Source organism: Phyllostomus hastatus, unplaced genomic scaffold, assembly GCF_019186645.2.
Source record: "Phyllostomus hastatus isolate PE091 unplaced genomic scaffold, TTU_PhHast_1.1 phas_contig_58, whole genome shotgun sequence".
NCBI lineage: Eukaryota > Metazoa > Chordata > Mammalia > Chiroptera > Phyllostomidae > Phyllostomus > Phyllostomus hastatus.
The window spans coordinates 53,200,150-53,215,845 of NW_025333916.1; the positions used below are offsets into that span (position 1 = coordinate 53,200,150).

Consider the following 15,696-nt stretch of genomic DNA (forward strand, 5'->3'; position numbering starts at 1 on the left):
TGCTTTTTGAGTTTAAAGAAAGGGAGAGATGAAGGCAAGAGACAAAGGGGGAGAGGGAGAGGGAGAAAGAGAGAGAAACATTGATTTGTTGCTCCACTTATTTATGCAGTCATTGGTTGATTCTTCTGTGTGCCCCGACTGGGGATTGAACCCTCAGCCTTGGCCTCTCCAGACGAGGGTCTAACCAACTGAGCCACCCAGCCAGGGCCTCGTGCTGCTTCTTGCTTCCCTGCATTCATTCCGTTTTCTTCCTTACCCTCCTCATCACTCTGGTCAAACTACCCCTTCAGAACCCCACTCCAGTCCCCAGCCCTCTGTCACAGCCTCCCAGGGCGACCTGGCCTCCGGCTCCCCCACCCCTCTGAGCTCGGTGAAGACACGGCCCCCACTCAGCGTGGACTCGCATCCTGTCTGTGGCATTCCACCTGTCTCCCAGATGAGCCCCGTCTCTGCGCGAAGCAGTGAGTCCCTCAAGTTCGGCGCTTGGGCTGCTTCCTACTTCCCTGTGTGGCTTACAACCCACACCTAGACCGCAGGTGCCCGGCCAGGTGCTGGCACTGAGAGAGAGAGACAGGTGGCCTCTGCAGAGTCCACGGGAAGCTTAGGAAGGACCCAGAACCACAGCCTGACTGCCATGGCGTCTGCCGTCACAGTGACCAGTGCAGAGAAACCCGGGGCAGCGCTGGTGCTGGGCCCCGGCCCTTCAGCCGGACCAGGAGAGGAAGGGGGCAGCCGCAGCCGGGCTCCCCACCCGGTTCTGGCGCAGCCAGCGCCCAAAGCAAGTGCTGCTTGCCGGACCCGTGTTCTCCGTGGTTGGAGAGACAAGAAGTCCCACATTCGGGCTGTGGGGTGTCCTTCTGAAACAGACAAAAAAGACGGTTTCCCTTTATTTTTTACTTGAGTTTTTCTATTTTCTCACCTTTTCCCTTCTACCTCCCTTCGTGTCAGCCCACCTTTCGTTTGCTTTCTCAACACAGGACTGGATGGCTCCCCCGACCGTGTCCCTTCCCCAGGGCTGAAGGGGGCCACGCACCCTAACCCCAGCAAGACCTCAGGGGACACAGAACAAGTGAGGCAGCCTGAGGACCCCGGAGGGCCAGTGTCACCTAGGGTCCCCAGGTCTGAGGACAGATGTCCCGTCGGCCTTGCCCAGGACCACAGCATCTCCCCAGGGAAGACCACAGCGGCTCATCCCGACTTCGGCGCCACGCAAGCAGCCCCCGAAACCAGCCGGCCAGACACCCCCGGGAAGGCAGGTGCGCACGGGGGAGCAGGACCCGAGGCAGAGGGGGCGACTCCGGCAGGCCCCGTCCTGTCACCAGGCCTCCTCGCGTGCCAAGATAGACAAGAAGTTCCAGGTGACCACAGCCAGGCTCTGCATAGGACGGGGACCCTCACACCTGAGCGCTCCCGGGAGTCTGCGCTGCTCCAGGGACCAGACGCCAGGCCCACGGGGGCACCGCAGGCCCACGGCTCGTGCAGGTCACCCGCCGACACGGCCCCAGGGGAGTGTGGCAGTGCCTCGGGGCCCGGCTGCCCCGCGGTCAGCGGAGGGAGCCCTGTGACTGACATCGACGGCCTCATCCAGGAGCTGGCGGCTTCGGAAGGAAGTCCGCGGTCTCCGGACAAAGGGGACCGGGCGAGTCCAGAGGGCAGCTCGCGGGGCGCGCTTCCCGCGGCGGCCGGAGGGGGGCGTGCGGGCCGCGCCGAGCCGGGCACCGGTGCGCCCGCGCCCCTGCAGTGGGCCTCCCAGCCCTCCGTGTTGGATTCCATCAACCCTGACAAACACTTCACTGTGAACAAAAGCTTTCTGAGCAACTACTCAAGAAATTTCAGCCCCTTTCATGAGGACAGCACGTCCCTGTCCCTGTCGGGCCTGGGTGACAGCACAGAGCCGTCTCTCTCGTCCATGTACGGCGACGCGGAAGACTCCTCGTCCGACCCCGAGTCGCTCCCTGGAGCCTCGCGAGCTGCCGCCCGAGCCAGCTGGTCCCCTCCTCGTTCTCGGGGCTCTTCTCCCAAGGAAGAGGCCACGGAGTCTGAGGAGGAGCAAATTGAAATTTGTTCCACCCACAGTCCCCCCAGCCCCGCCCCGACCGCAGCACACCCGCCTACCTGGGCAGCACCCTGCCCTACTCTGGCCGCAGCCGCGCCCCCAGCACACGGTGCCCCGAGCGAGGCCGCAGCTAGTCCCCGCGACGGGGCCTCCCCTGCAACCCCAGATGCTGCCCAGCCGTCGGTTCTCCTGCATGGAAACTCTCAGGGGCGCGCACCCCACGCAGACCTAAGGATGGCACAGAAGCGCAGGTCCTTGTGTGAAGGAGCGGCGGTGGAAGCCAGCGGCAGTGGCTCAGCCGCGGAAAACGGCAGGGCTTCTTCTGACGCCGCCCGGCGTTCGCACAACCACGCAGTCCCTCTCGGCCCTCCTGGCGCGGTCAATGGTTTGGGACATGACTTACTGGATGGTGAAAGCCCGGATAAAAAAACAGAAACAAAAATTAATGCAACCGAAAGTCGGTCCTCCTCTCATGTGGGTGCGCCTGAGAACGGGGAATCTGTTTCGACTACCCTGCACATCTCTGAGAGCCAAGACCCGGATGACATTCTGCAGAAGCCAAAAATGGTCTCCAGGAGGCCCATCATGGCCTGGTTTAAAGAGATCAATAAAGGTCACCAAGGTGGGCACTTGCAGAGCCAAACGGAAAAGGAACAGTCGGCGGTGCCGGCCAGAAGTCCCGACTCCAAGAGCCAGGTGCTGAGCACGAACCACAGAAAGGGGGCTGCCGTGCCCAACAGTCCCCCTCAGCTGAAACTGAGTCTTGAAAATAGAGATGCACCTAGAAAAAGTTCAGTGGAAACCCTTCTAAGTAACTGTCAGAAATCCAAGTGCGGCCCTAGGCTGAGGAGACTGAGCATCAAGAGCAAAAGCAAAGGCGGCTCCGAGGCGCCCGCTGCTAACCCGCCCAAGGCCAGTGGGGCGGACCACAGGAGATCCCTCGTCTCCCCCCAGGCCTCCCACAAAGTGCTTTCCAAGGCAGCACCACACCGGCTCCAGGGAGCCGACCACGAGGACCCCGGCAAAAACGCCACGGCCACCGTCAAGTCTCCCCAGAGTGTGCTGGACAGCAAGCCAGCCCCTGCGGCCCCGGGGTCCCTGAGGCCATCGGCGTCGGACACAAGCATCAGACCGTTCGTGCCGTCCCCGACCTCCCCCAAGGCTCCTCCCGAGCAAGGTGCGGGTGGGAGGTTCCACACGGCTGTCCACTCAGAACCCGACAGAGGCTGCCCGCCCACCCCCAGGTCGCCTAGGTGTGGGCCAGAGAGCAGGGAGGCGGCGGGGACGGGTCCCGCAGCCTCGAGGAGGAGCAGCAGCGTGTCCGTGTCCGCAGAAGAGGACTCACGGGAGCTCCCGCCTCCCGGGCAGGGCCAGCAGCTCTCAGCCAGCCAGACAGGTTTGGTACCCGAAGGAGCCCAGCCTGGGGTACCTGGCGACAGAGGAAGCCGAACAATTGCTAGCGACCCCCCAGAAAGAACAAACCAGCTGAAAATAGTTGAAATTTCTTCTGAGAGAATGCCAAAGCAAGCCTGGGGCGACGGGCCAGCCGAAAGTGACAGACCGGGCGGGTTCCTGGCCCCGAGCAACTCCCAGGAGAGGAGTGAAATCGGACTCTGTCACCAGTCGGCGGAACCGTCCCCCGGTCGCCCACCCTCACCCACAGCGTCGCGTGCCTCCCAGGCGGAGCAGGAAATGCAGCGCTCCTGGAGCATGGCGAAACTGGCCGCCGCCTGCTCCCCGCAGCTGCCCGCTAAAAAGGCAGGCTCCTCTCCGGGAAGGTCGCGCCAGATGTCGTCCGAGTCCCCAGGGACACCCAAGAATGGCACACCGGGGGGCCCAGCGCTGGACGAGCATCCCTACTTCATGCCAAGGCCGGCGACCAGGACCTACTCCATGCCTGCCCAGTTCACGAGCCATTTTGGACGGGAAGGGCCCTCCCTGCCCAGCCCGGGTCGCTCCCATCGGGACAGCCAGATCCCTGCCACAAGCAGTGGCCTTCTCGAGGCCAAGGTGTCCCCCCGAGGCGGTGCTCTGGGCCTGGTTAACGGACAGGGCATCTACAGTGTGAAGCCGCTGCTGGAGACGTCAAGGAACCTTCCGCCAGGTGACAGAGGGGATGGCCTTTCCACGCAGGACACGAGCTGCCTCGTCACAGACAGAATCAAGGTCACCAGGAGACATTACTACCCTGAGCAGAACTGGCCCCATGAATCTACCTCATTTTTCTCTGTGAAGCAGAGGATCAAGTCCTTTGAGAACCTGGCCCACTCTGACCGGCCCACGGCCAAGGCTGGGGCTTCCTCTTTCCTGTCTGTGAGCTCCAAGCCTCCCATCGGGAGGCGCTCTTCTGGCAGCGTGGCTTCGGGGGGCTTCGGCCTCCCCAGTGACCCAGCCGCAAGGTCACTGAGACGCAGCCTGAGCTCCTGCAGCGAGAGCCAGAGCGAAGCCGGCAGCCTCATCCCGCAGATGACCAAGTCCCCGTCCAGCATGACGCTGATGGTCTCCCGGCAGAACCTGCTGGAGGCCGGCGTCAAGGGCCCTGACACTGACCCGAAGAAACCCCCGGGGCCTTCCGGAATCCCTGCCCCAGCAGTGCCACCGCCGGCTGCCCCCGTCAGGAGGAACAAGTGCTCGGTGCGCCACACCCAGCCCTCGCCCCTGTCCCGCTCTAAGCTCCAGGAACTGAGGGCCTTGAGCATGCCTGACCTGGACAAGCTCTGCAACGAGGACTTCTCTGCAGGGCCCACGGCTGTGCTCTTCAAAACCGAGCTGGAAATCGTGCCCAGGAGGTCGCCTGGCTCCCCGGCCGGGGGCCTCAACGGGTCCACTGCCCTTCTGTGCCCTGTGAAGGGCGGGGACAGGGCCTGTCCCGCAGGAAGCAGGCCTAAAGCTGGTGAGCCTGGGGCACCCAGTCCCACCGACAACGGCGATGGGAGTGAAACCACCCAGGCTCCGCCTTCCGGAAAAAGCTGGTCAGTCAAGTAAGTATCTGCCCTTCCCCCTTTTACTTAAATAAACTCTTTGTTATTATGGACTCATTTTAGATGTATAGAAAAGTTGCAAAAAACGTGCAAAGTGTTTCCATGCACCCCTCTCCCAGTTCTTCCTACTGTTAACGTCTTTCACAACCACCCTCCTCTGATCACAAGAAGTTAACACTGGGACAGCACAGTTAGCTACAGGCTTGGTTTAGATATTGCTGAATCCCACAGAAGTCCTGTTCCTGCTCCAGCCTCCAGCCCAGGGTTCCCCCGTTGTTTTTAACATCATTGCTGGAACAATGACGTGCCTGCAGGGAAGACTGTTTGCCAAAACCGTGTGCTAAGGGGGTGCTTCTGCAGGGCGGGGCGCTCAGACAGAAGCTCCCAGAGATGGTGGGTGGAGGGGCCACACCTCAGGGAAGAATCTGGGCCTTCGACGGTGACTGCAGTTAAACAGGGAGTTCCTAACATTTTAAAACACTTCACTTCAACCTATACGTGGCTTATTTTTTAATGCATCAAATTTGGTTAAGTTACCACATGGGTCCCCTAACATCTTGGAGGAATCCCTGAATCCATAGTAGTTCCCCCTCGTAATACCTAGAATGTAGTTGAAAGGAGATCATGTTACATGCGTCCTTAAAAATGGAGAAATTGCTTTTTTTTTCCTTTAATATTCTCCTAATGCATTTGTATTATTTAGTTTGGATCAGCTTCTAGGGTCAGCAGGGGACCAGCAAAGATTACAGGCCGTTTTGTCCTCGGTGAGGTCGAAATCTACCATCCTGGCTCTCATGCAGGAGGCGAAAGCACAATCAGAGGTGAGTGAAACAGAAAACACAAAGAGGTGAGACTCTGGCCAGGTCCGCGCCCGGGCATGTCCACGAGCTCAGAGATCCGGAGAGCCCAGCTCCAGGTCTCGAGTTGTGAGTCTGCAGCTCACTCTTCTGTCTCACTTGCAGACGGGTTCAGAAGCTGCACCTCGTCTTGCATTTTTAGGTGATTGGTGCAGCTGCTATTTTAATCCCCCAGTGGCGACTCATTACTGACCTCCCATCCCACCCCACCCCACCCCACACTTCAAGTGTGTGTCTGCACAGAGTCCTCAAAACAGGCAACTTGGAATTGCTAGGGAAGGTGGACCTAAACTACCTGTCAAGAGCGCCACCTGCTGGGGAAATAAGTTAACATCTGTGTGGCCCTGCCCTGGGCTTCCCAACAAGGGAGCACATTACTCATTACAGTCTTTAAATAAATTGGACCGTGGCAGTAACAACAAAAGAAACCATGGGGGGGGGGGTCCCTACCTAGAATACTATTCTGAAGTGCAACATTAATGCCTCAGGACTACCTATAGAGATTTGCTAAGAAATGAAGATTTTTTATTGAGAAAAAAGCAAATTTGAGCTGTGTTCCATGAGGGGTAACGTACCAGGGTCACTGGTAGCACCTGAGGACACTGACGGGAGAAGGGCTGTGACGCTGGCCCTAAGGAGGGACCCAGGGGAGGGGTGGGGGTGAAGCAGAGACGAGCCCCTTCGGCGCCCTCTGCTGGCTTTCCGCCCACCGGCTGGGCCTGTGCCGGCAAGAGAGGCCTGGGGCGTGCGGTGCCTTTCACCCTCAGTGAAAGGGACTGCTCCACCATCTCCCTCTGTCCCTTGACTCGCTACAATAAGGGAGCATTTTGCACGTGAAAGTCTGACTCAGGGATCTCCCGTCGGGGGGGTGGTGCAGTGGGACCACACTTTGCCCAGGGCCGCCTTTCCTTCAGACAGATGCTAAAGGAGAAAACCAAATGTGAAAGTTCTCCAAACCACCTCCCAAGAGATGGGACATTTTCAGGGGCCATTCGCAGGTAGCAGGTAGAGACTTTGTGTGTGGACAAGGGTGCTGAGCGCCCCCTGGGGGCATCTTCCGGGCCCTCCCTCACCCTGGCCCTGGTTCCACATTCACCCTGAGCCAGGCAGGTACTAACTATGGCTTGGTGCTGAAGGTCATGCTGACTTTCATCAGCATGCAGCTTTCTCCCCTGACTTTCTTACTGTCTTCAGTTGGTTTCAGAGGAGCAGTAAGCAGGGAGGTCCTCACTCTGCCATCTTTAGACCGGAAGTTTCCCGCCTTGCTGTTTCCCAATGAGTATAGTTTGTCAGGGCTGAGAACGGAACTGCCCGAAACAGCTGGCTCCTGGGGTGCCGTGGGAGACCGGAGGCGGAAGGCAGGCCCTGGTCTCCTGCTTGCTCTGGGCCCGCCCCTCGGGGAGCCCTAGCCCTGGTGGTGGGTCGAGCTTTCCCGATGCTGGGCTAAGCCTCACAGAGGCAAAATCTGGTCTGCCCACGTGGGTCCTCAAAAACAACTGGGAAAAGTTTTTTTTAATTAAAAATTTTGGTGATAACATTCTGGGATGCAGAAGAGTCTCATTTTCCAGTATTCTGTCTCTCTGCTCCACTAGTGCATGTAAACGGAAGTATTCCTATTTCAGCATCAAACACTACCTCTGAGAAGCTGTGCGTAGGCCATCTGCCAGGCCACACGGTGCTGCTTTTGTTGGGACAACCTAGTCATCATTCTTCTCTCCACTGAACCGTGTCTGAGCGCACACACGGTTCAACTGGCCCACCACGTCAAAAGCCCAACCCCTAAAAAGTTCTGTGGGACTTCGTATTGTCAGCACATGGAGCCTTCATTTGAATGAGCTTCTCCAAAGAAATCTGAAATGCGTTAAGATAAGCCCTTAGGGCTTACGAACAGAACCACACACTTTCAAATATTGGGCTCCTTCCCCAGCACAGTACCAAGGCGGGTTTCGCTTTCAACGTTTTCAGTTTCTCATCAAAGCAATCCTTAAAGGTTATTATTACATTCTTTTTCTACTGCCGTGTTTGAGAACACCTTGAGTTGATGGATTATAAATCACTTCACGGGCAACCTGGCAGTACAGATCTTTACAATGGCGATGAATCATCTCTAGCATGTGGGTGGAGGAAGTCAAAATTCGGTATAACTAATTAGCCCAGCTCATTTTATTTAAAACCTTTTGCCAACGTATCTTTTGATCGACGCTTGAAATATCCGGCAGTCTTTTGTTCCTTAACCTCAGGATCCTACTAAGAATGGGGTAGACGAGCTCACTGCGAGAGGTGACGGTTTTAATGTACTTTAAATAGTGTAACGCACTTGACAGCGTCAGACGCGCTTGGTGTTCTGGGAGTACTGCTTCACTGAGCGCACCTGGAGTCCCGTGAGCGGAACACGGGAGGAGGGGGCACTGAACTCCCGGCCTCTGCGTGCCCTTACCCTGCTCTTGGCGCTTCAGCGTCTGCCTTTGCTGCCCGTTTGCGACACTGTCGACTTGACTGTAGAATAAAGAACTCCCTTTGGGATCACATCTGGAAAGACAGTCTGGTGCCTAGAAGGGTGACGCGAGCTTCTAGACGGCCCCGTCCTGGCTCACGCCCACCTTTCTGCGGTAACAGAGCTGCAGGACGAGCCCTCGAAAACCCATAGAGCAACCGACCCCCCAGGAGGAGCGCAGCACGGCTGAGTCGTGGCTCGTCCACGCCAAATGCTCCTCGAAAGCTCCTGAAAAACCACTGGGCTTCATGGCGACAGATTTCAGTACTCTACTATAGGAGGATTTTTATCAGCACTCACTACTCTTGGCACAAGGAATATACTTTTACTTTTCTGTTTCTTTTCCCTAGAATAAAGAAGATGTTTGCTTCATAGTCTTGACTAAAAGAGAAGGCTCAGGTCTGGGATTCAGTGTGGCCGGAGGGTCAGAGGTGGAGCCGAAATCGACTGTGGTGAGTGACGAGGCCGAGACGCGCTCGGGGAGTCCCTGCGGAGGCAGCCCGGCGTGTGATCAGGACGGAACTCGTGTCCGGGGCTCAGGGGCCGCTGGTCTCCGTTCACGGGGACCCACGCGGCAGGGGAGCGGGGAAGGTGGTGCAGAGTGCTTCCCCTGACGGAGACGGGCCCTTCACGCAGGCTGGGGGACTGGGGAAACACCAGCACACGTGACCACGGCCATTCATCTGTAGCTCCAAATTCCCGTTTTATGTAGAAAACATCAGAACTGACGGACCCAGCCTGCATCTGCTTATGAAATTACTTCTTTCTCAAGAACCACTACCTGACAGTTTGTATCGCTCAGGGCCTTCGAGATCGTCCTTAACAGGACGAGGCCCGGCCCCCTTCCCCCGTGTGTTTTGTTGCCCCGTGGAGTGTCAGGCACGCCTCAGACACCAGCAAGGAGCTGAGTAAAAATGGGTTCAGATGCCGGCACTGAGGTGGGAATTCCACCCCTCGCAGTGAATATGTGTTCGATAAACCGAGTGTTGGGATGATGTGGAAAACCTGCTGCTAGACGCTCCCGCTACTGCAGACGTACAGTCCGCCTTTTGCTTTTACTGGCGGTCATAAATGAATCTGGCTCTGCCCTCTCCTTGTCCCAGGTCCACAGGGTATTTTCTCAGGGGGCAGCTTCTCAGGAAGGGACCATGCACCGAGGGGACGTCCTCCTGTCCGTCAACGGCACTTCGCTGGCAGGCTTGGCCCACGGGGACGTCCTGAAGGTTCTGCACCAGGCACAGATGCACAAAGATGTCCTCGTGGTCGTCAGGAAGGGAAACGGCCAGCCCAGGCCCTCCACCCGGCAGGAGCCACCCACCGCCAACGGGAGGGGCTCGCTGTCCAGGAGGACCGTCCCCCTGGAGCCTGGAGTGGGTAAGGCTCCCGCTCTCCAGCCCGCAGGGTGGGGGTGGGAGCGGCCGGCAGCGCAGACTCGGGTTGAACAGGAAGGACAGCAATAGCAATCACCATATCCTGGGTCAGAGACATTAAATGTACTGGAGTCTGGTGTTTGTGGATGCTGCTTGCAAAAGCAGGGTGACAAAGAAGTTTTTTTTTAAGATTTTATTCATTTTTAGAGAGAGGGGAAGAGGAGAAGGAAGAGAGGGAGAGAAACAGCAATGTGTGGTTGGTTGCCTCTTGGGCACCCCCTACTGGGGACCTGGCCTGCAACCCAGGCATGTGCCCTGACTGGGAATTGAACTGAGGACCCTTAGGTTCACAGCCCACGCTCAATCCACTGAGCTACACCAGCCAGGGCAAAAGAAGTTATTTTTTTTAAAAACCTGGTAGTTAAAGCCAGACTGCTGAAGGTTAAAATAGCTATATTTGACAGCTTCTCCAAACGTCCTGAGGAGGAAGCCCTTGCGCACTTCCATCCTCCTGTTAGGACTGAAGTGGCCGGTAGGTGGAGCACGGGGCGGCTGTGATGGGGGAGCCAGAGCTGAAAGAGCAGCTCCAGGCTGAGGGGTGTCCCCGGGACACACCAGGGTTTGTGTCGGTGCCTGTTGTGGAAAATGGTAAGGAAGCGAGGGGGCAGATGTGTTGACAGACAGACTTTCATCAGCCAGGAAGAGCTTACAGAAGAGGTTCAGGAACACTGTGTGCCCTGCACGGTCACACTAAGGGCCCCACAGGGCCACACTAAGTGCTGACTGGGAACCAGGCGCTGCTCTGGTTTCTGACGTGCACGTTCTCTCCCCACGCGTGAGCCCCAGTCTGCACCAACATGTGCACTGACATGCACACCGACAGTGGGGGCTCGACTGGGGCAGGACGGCACCCACCTGGAGAGTCTGCTCGGGCACAAAGGCGTTTCCACACTCGCAGACGGGCCTGAGCAGGGCAGCGGGTGCAGGGGTGGCAGGAGCACGGCCGGGAGGGCAGCCCCACACCAGGAGACCAGCCGGTGTCAGAGGGGGCTCGGCTGTGCCCGGGCAGCACGTCTGGGGGACTGAATGGGGAGGCAGTGAGCACCCCGTCTTCTCATCTTCACTGCAGGGAGAAGCACAGCCGCACACGACGCTCTGTGCGTGGAAGTGCTGAAGACCGCGGCCGGGCTGGGGCTGAGCCTGGACGGAGGGAAATCGTCCGTGTCCGGGGACGGGCCTCTGTTCATCAAACGCGTGTACAAAGGTAACGCCCCTAGAACACCAGCCCAAACAGGCAACACGCCCGTCGCCTGTTTTCTGTCTGTGTACGTCAGCGCCTCCCCTGGAAATCAGACCTGTTTTTAACAATCCAAGGTGCTTCTGATGCTTTCTCCACACCCAGGGTTGACGGGTGTCAGCCCTGTCATGAGTGTTTCCCATGCACTATCAGCTCACGTCACCCACTCGGCAGTCTGGTCACGTAGGTGCTGTTATCACCCTCACTTCATGAAAGCGGAGACTGAGCCACAGGGGACTTGTGCGGGGCCTAAGGTCACAGGTGGAAGTGGCAGAACCAGGCTGTGCAGCTTCAGAGCCTGGGCCCCGACTTCTGCGCACTCTCTAACTCCCTGTTCCTGTGCCTGTGTTCTTGGTGAACATGGGTGTTACTCACGTGAGCGTGCCCAGCTAAGTAATGCCATCGGAACGGCCAGTCGGGGATACCTACAATCGGCCGAGATCAGTCCACTAACACTGCAAATACCAGACTACAGGGGAGTGAAATGGCTGGTAGATACAAGGTCTCTTCATGAACCCGAATCATTCATCTTATGATCTTGGGCAGTTCTCCAAGTCTCCTCAGGTTCCTGAGCTGAACAATAAATATGTTAACAATATCGTTATACTAACAGTATCAGTATATATATACATGTAATACATCACATTTAATAATACTGAGTTAACATTAAATATTAATATTGTCTTATAACTAAATTTAATACTAAATTTTAATACTAATATTAGTTTAGCACTGCTTTATTAAAAACTAATGTTAGGGTCAGTTACGCTAAGGACAGTGTCTGCCTCTCATCAACACAAAATGTTTCTGTCCTCAAGTGGGTTGGATCTGAACTTACCTTCTTCCAGCTATATTTTAATTATTTTGTTAATCTTTACAATCAACTATAATCATATGGATATATGTTTAATATTTAAATATTTAGCAATGATTCTCGGAAATTTACGATGGGATAGCTACATCTAGTCAGTTTTCTGAGAATTAAGATTTCTGAGAAAATTTTCATATCTGGGAATTTTTTTCAGTGCCCTTTTTTTCCGTAAGTACTTCCACAGCCAGTGTGCGTGTCTTTTCCACACGACTGTTTTAGATGTGTGTGTGCAAGAAAGTCCATAGAAGAGGGCTTAAACTTGTTTTTCGGAGCCCATAAACTTGCTGTAACGTGCACCCAGCTGTAGTGTAGAAATACGTTAAAGCTGTGTAAGCGGAGATATTAAGTATCTCTCCATAGTCAAACTTGGATACATTAACCATTGTTGGTTAACAATTAGACGTTGAACCTGGGTTTTTTTGTTTATTGGCCATTTAGATGTTCAGCTATTGATTTCCTTTGTTCAACTTTCTCTTTATTTTGTATTCTTTTGAAATAGCTTCCCTTAGCTTCTGTTTTGCAGGGGGAGGGGAAAGGGTTCCAGACTTGAATTTTTTATGCAGTCGGGTTTCTTCTTACGGATACATGTTCTGTGTATCTGTCCTAAGACAATACCAGGCAGAGCTTTTTCTCGGTGAAGTGTTTAGAGTTAGTTCCTTGTGAACGCTATGACAGTACCAAGCCTTGTCCTGTGTGCCCCCGCCCCCCCCCCAGGCGGTGCAGCCGAACAAGCCGGAACCATAGAAGCCGGGGATGAAATCCTTGCCATTAACGGGAGACCCCTGGTCGGGCTCCTGCACTTCGACGCCTGGAACATCATGAAGTCTGTCCCGGAGGGACCCGTGCAGCTAGTGATCAGGAAGCACAGGAATTCTTCATGAAACCAGCGCGAGCAGTGACGCTCCCAGTTCTGGACAAGAATCACCTTTCCTCTGTTCCCTCCGGACCCTAGCAAATCAGACTGACTTCTTGACGCCGCAGCCTCCCGAAACAGCAGAGGAACGCTGGCGCGGGCAAGGACTCCAAAAATCTCCACATTGTTACCGACAGATGAAGCTCGACTCTGGAAGCTTTCCACCCAGGCCAGGAGGGTCCGTTGTGTCCCGGTGCTGGGCCCCCAGCTTTCACTTTTCCTGGTGGGGCTACAGATGTGGCCCGACGCCCTCCCCCCAACACCCAGCTGGGCCTTTGTTCCCCTTCCGCCACCTCTCCCCACATACCCCACCCGCGCAGCTGGGGAGCCTGCAGAGTCGGAGGGCCGCACAGCTGTCATGACTGAACAGACTCTGGATTTACATAATTTCCTAAGTAACCAAGCTTCAGGCACGTTCAGTGGAGAGAGCCGTGGTCTGTATGTTACCCTGAAAAGGAGACTTAAAAATATATACATATATATAAGAATCAATTATGACCTAATGGTTAGGCTGAGCTCAGGAATTATCCAAAAAGGAAAAAGCAGAATCCAGGAAGTGGTGTTTTTTAGTGAGTGTAATGTGCAATGTGTGGATGCAGAGCACAGCTCAGTGGGTCACTGAGCGCCGCGAAGTGCTGGTCGTAACCTAGGAGGAGTGTAGGTCGTAAGGCTCTTTTACAGAAACGCAGTTCTGATGAACTGCACTCGATAGCCATGAACTTTGCTGCTTACGGTGAGCAGGAAGTTCCAGCTCTGAAAGCACCTTGTATCCAGTTTGGAACCGGCCTTGAATTCAAGCACGAGTTCAAGACTGGCCAACACAGGAGCAGGCGGAACCGCTGCAGTCTCTGGGTTTCTATGCCTGTATTTTATGTACTCCAACCAGTAAGTTCAATTTTTAGAGATCAAATACCTTTTTAGTGTCCTTGGATTTATAAACATAGGCATTATATTTACAATCCAAATACAGGAGCTTAAGATAATTCTTGCAAGGGACTTTTTTTTGCGTTCTTTCCCCTTCCCAGCAAGCTTTAAAAAAAAATGGGGCTGTTTTCTAAGCATTGGATCACTTTTGCTGACCTGGGTGTAATGACATACCTCTGCAGTGACTGAAGTTTTTGCTATTTTTGTCTGTTTTGCAAAGTCTTCCTTTTGCCCAGCTGCTGTCTTACAGAACACCATTGTGACTCACGCTGCTTGTGAAACTTGTCCCAGCTGCTCTCCTTTCAAAGCAGGATCTTCGTCGGTGCTGTTCCTTGTCACAAAATTGGCTTTTCTCCCCCTCGTACTTCTCATCAGCTTCATTCACCAAAGAGTAGTGAGGAGGAGAATGGAGAACAAGAGCAAGTCCCTCTTTCAAGGTAAAGGAGCAGGACTGTGTAGTTACGATCCAGATCCTCAGGGTGGGGCACAGGCTAGCTGACTGAGTTCAGGGAGTACAGGTGGGACTGCACACCTGTGCACATCACGACGCTAAGGTTTCATGTTGGAGCGTCTTTAACTGACCTGCAGCTGGGGTCCATGGCTTAGAGGAGGAACTCGGGTCCTTACAGCCCCAATCACGGAGGCACTTGAGCCATCACCTCTGTCCACCATGTTTCTGCGCGACTGATCCCAGTAAACCTCTGTGCACCTGGCCCAGAGGGGCGTCTGAGATGGGAGCGAAATATCTGCTTGGTGTGAGCCTCCATTTCTCATTTTTTTTTAACAGGCTATACAAACGGAAATGTAGTACAGGAATTAGCAGAGGCCTGGTTAATTTAGCTTCTACTTTTCACTAGAATTCCACGTAGGCTACTATAGAACTTCAGTGCAAGGTGCATGCTAGGTTGTTTTCAAGTCTCTGGGGGGTCAGTTTTGTGGTTTGTTTTCTTTGACACGAGACTCTCCGAAGTCAACGCTGCAAACTCTCTCTCAGCCTCCACGCTCCAGCTGTGCTGCTGAGCAGGGCCGTCCCCTGTGACCAGGCAGGGCTTCCGGGGCGGTGCCGAGCGGGGCGGGAGTGGGGGTCTCCCTCGAGAGTGTCTGCCCCTCGCTCGCACCGCATGGGCGGACGTCTGGCTCACCAGACTCTGTCCAGGGCATCAGCCATCTCTCGTAGATCTCGCCGGAAGGATTCCCTGGCAGACAGCGGGAACATAAGGGAGCAAGCAGAAGCGAAACCGTTTTTGACCCTAAGATGATAGAGAGCTACTTATTTGTCTTCCGTGTTCGAGGCATGACTAGTGTTTCTAATTAGTCTAATGAATTCCCACACTTCCTGCAGTGAACACTAATGGTATTGTCCCACTGAAACGCTCATTGTTTTGGTTTTTGACTGGTTGGTCGTTCGCAATAAGCTATGAGGGTAAGTGTGTGTTATGCTACGTAAGTCATAGTTCCAGGGTAGACCGTGACGGGTGGAGTAGGTCGAGTTCGTCTCCGTTCTGCCACACACATCTCATGTAACTCTGTTTGACCTAACTGGCGCCACACCTGTTGTATGATATACATGATTCTTTATTTATGTAAAATAAAAATGCCTTATATTATTAAAGAGTTAAGTGCAATAATATGAAATAGCCTGTACATTTTAAAATGTTGTCACTGTTATGTAAACCCACATCTCTGTAAACAACCTTTTGTAAGTAATTTTAAAAAAATAAACACTCTGCTTACTAGTTTTTCTAGCTTTGCATCTACAGAATAACCATTTAAAAGGTCAAAGTAATACATTACCTAAATTATTATCTAGGTGGGTGAGAGGCGCAGAGGCACCAGAACATCAAGTCAGCCGCTCCTTCCCACAGCCGCACTCAGAATCGCACTCAATGTACTGCCTTCGAAACCTTCAGAGCCAACACCACGCCCTCCCGAC

The 15,696-nt window shown here is 54.7% G+C and overlaps 1 protein-coding gene across 8 annotated transcripts in view; it reads left to right on the forward strand.

Moving 5' to 3' along the window:
• PDZD2 (PDZ domain containing 2) overlaps positions 1–15,502 on the forward strand; it is a 325,503-nt gene extending 310,001 nt beyond the window's left edge. For 7 of the 8 annotated variants that reach the window (XM_045847727.1, XM_045847730.1, XM_045847728.1 and 4 more), the window contains 7 exons: positions 291–461; positions 978–5,037; positions 5,741–5,858; positions 8,739–8,840; positions 9,492–9,762; positions 10,888–11,022; positions 12,641–15,502. In XM_045847727.1, coding sequence (XP_045703683.1) covers positions 291–461; positions 978–5,037; positions 5,741–5,858; positions 8,739–8,840; positions 9,492–9,762; positions 10,888–11,022; positions 12,641–12,807 — 5,024 coding nt within the window. In that variant the 3' untranslated portion in view covers positions 12,808–15,502. The remainder of the gene's footprint in view (positions 1–290; positions 462–977; positions 5,038–5,740; positions 5,859–8,738; positions 8,841–9,491; positions 9,763–10,887; positions 11,023–12,640) is intronic. The other variant, XM_045847729.1, reaches the window with a different exon arrangement.
• Positions 15,503–15,696: the final 194 nt, after the last annotated feature.